The 2,204-nt window shown below is 40.7% G+C and overlaps 1 protein-coding gene across 1 annotated transcript; it reads left to right on the top strand.

Annotated features, from left to right (window-relative positions):
• Positions 1-1,183: 1,183 nt before the first annotated feature.
• Positions 1,184-1,879, top strand: L228DRAFT_269959 (hypothetical protein; the record flags this gene model as incomplete). The annotated part of the gene is made up of 1 exon (XM_018335346.1): positions 1,184-1,879. One exon carries the CDS (start codon positions 1,184-1,186, stop codon positions 1,877-1,879), a length of 696 nt encoding a protein of 231 aa, XP_018186217.1.
• Positions 1,880-2,204: the final 325 nt, after the last annotated feature.

The following is a 2,204-nucleotide window of genomic DNA, read 5'->3' as shown; positions in this document are numbered from 1 at the left end:
TACAGAGTCATCTTGTCTACCATAATATAATAGTCAATGAAACTATCTTTTATAGAGGTAGTAGTAGTAACAATCATATTGAAAGTAATATAAAAAGTAATAATTTAAGTAATTGTTGTGCCTCCACCATGGTTGTTACATGGTCTTGGGGTTGCTTATATAGCTACTGCAGATTCTACATCTTAGAGAATCAAGCCTTTTTTACCATACACTTTTGACCTCATGGTTGTTTCATGTTGCCTCCATTACAAGTGGTAGTGACACTTTGTTCACCAGATTCATCTATTTCAATCATGTTATCAAAATAGAAGAATCACCAGAAGTGTCTTTAAATGCTTTACTAGAGCTCTAGCTTACCACATCTTCTATCAAACCTGGTGCCCCACCATGGCTCTGCCAGTCACCAACTATAGCATCATGAGAACCCATCACAATCTAGCTACCTACATTATCTCAGTACCTATTCTAGAACTCATTGCCAGATTCTCTACTACCTGTGAGATTTCCTTGTTTCTTGGCTTATCTACCATTACTCCTTCCATCTCATGTCACCATGTGTCACCCACGTTCCTTCCTTCTTGAGACTGCTCATATGTCATCATTGTCTAACTTCCTTACCTCATTTACCTCCATGGTCTGCCTAGTCATGGATCAGTACTAAAACATGCCTACACCATGTGAAAACTCCAATTACATACACTTGGGACAACAGCTCCTAGCCTACAGATACAAACACCTTGAGATTGAGCTATCCCCCAAAGTAGATATCCTGCTTGACAGGCTTGAGGAGCAAAACCCTCCTCAAGAAGGTTTTTGTTATCCTCCCACCTGGACAGCTAACAGCTTGGCTGCTTAAGCTGCCACAATCCATTTCACTCAACAAGAATTAGTGTAGCAACAGCACTAGAATTCAAACCTGAAACATTCTATATTGCCAGGGTCTGACTCTCCTGTTTCTGGAGCCAGACCTAGATCTGCATCAGATTTAAACCATACTAACAATATCAACCCCAAAGATATCTAAAGAGTAACCCTGGCCCTGTTATTTTGGATGGCACAATTAACAAATAGTGCTCTATCCATGGAGCAACTTCAGGCCATGATCACTGCAGCAGTCATGGCAGCTGTTTAGAATGTTTAGGCTAACCCTGGACCACCTAGCCCTCAAGGACCTGCTAGACCCATGGGGCTGCCTGGTCTGGACAGTGGCAGTGGCATGGGCTGCATGCAGTTTTGCTCCAAGGACATTGACTATTTCAACCCTGGTGAGGGCCAGAATGTTGAGGTCTGTGATAAAGACCAAGTCTATCAGAACATATTTAGCTTCACCAACTATCTCAGGGTTAAGGCTACTACCATGGATCCAGCCTTGATCTATCAGAATCTTGATACCTGCCTCCTGGGAAAGGCAGATAAGTGGTATACAGAAGAGTTATCCTACATACAACATGTTGGAATTCAAATGAACACCAATGGTGTTAAAAAATGGTACAAGGCATTGGAACAACATTTTAGGGACCTGCCAGAGAAATCCCTAGTTGTGTTAAAAACATGCTATTATATCATTCAGGACACTCAACAAAACCAAGATGTCTTAGAGTATATACAATCAATCATATTGAATGACAAGAACTCTAGCACTACTATCTCCAATTATACTCAAGTGCTCTTGGTATATGAGCATATTGATGGAAGCCTATACCAAGACTTTCCTATCCCCACCAAAAATACCACCATGGCAGATTTCATTCAAATCTTTTACAAAAAGAGTCATGTTTGGTTTAACATCTACAAATATCAAGGTCAAACCCAGACTCAAGAAGGCAAGAGTAACAAGCATGACCAGAGAGGTACTTTTAATCAATTTCCTTTAACCTAGCCATCTGTGCCACAATATAGGTATCTAGCATATCAATATGGGCAACAATTTAACACCCCTAACTACTCTTACTAACAACAGTATGATTATATTAACAATTATGGGAACCAGCAGAATCCAACTCCACCACCCTATTATCTCAATCATCAAGCTTTACCTCCTATCCATGGATAGCACCAAATCACCAGTCCACCTCATACCAACAAGCATGCCAACAAAAGAACATCCATTGGGCAAACCCCAAGGTCACAACCACAAAATTAGTCACAGCCAAATCAGCCCAGTTGACAACCTAGAAACTGTTCATTTTCAAACCAATCCCAGT

The sequence above is a fragment of the Xylona heveae genome, assembly GCF_001619985.1.
Source record: "Xylona heveae TC161 unplaced genomic scaffold L228scaffold_9, whole genome shotgun sequence".
Lineage (NCBI taxonomy): Eukaryota > Fungi > Ascomycota > Xylonomycetes > Xylonales > Xylonaceae > Xylona > Xylona heveae.
Note: the sequence above shows the minus strand (reverse complement) of the source record. Positions and strands in the feature narration are given on the sequence as shown.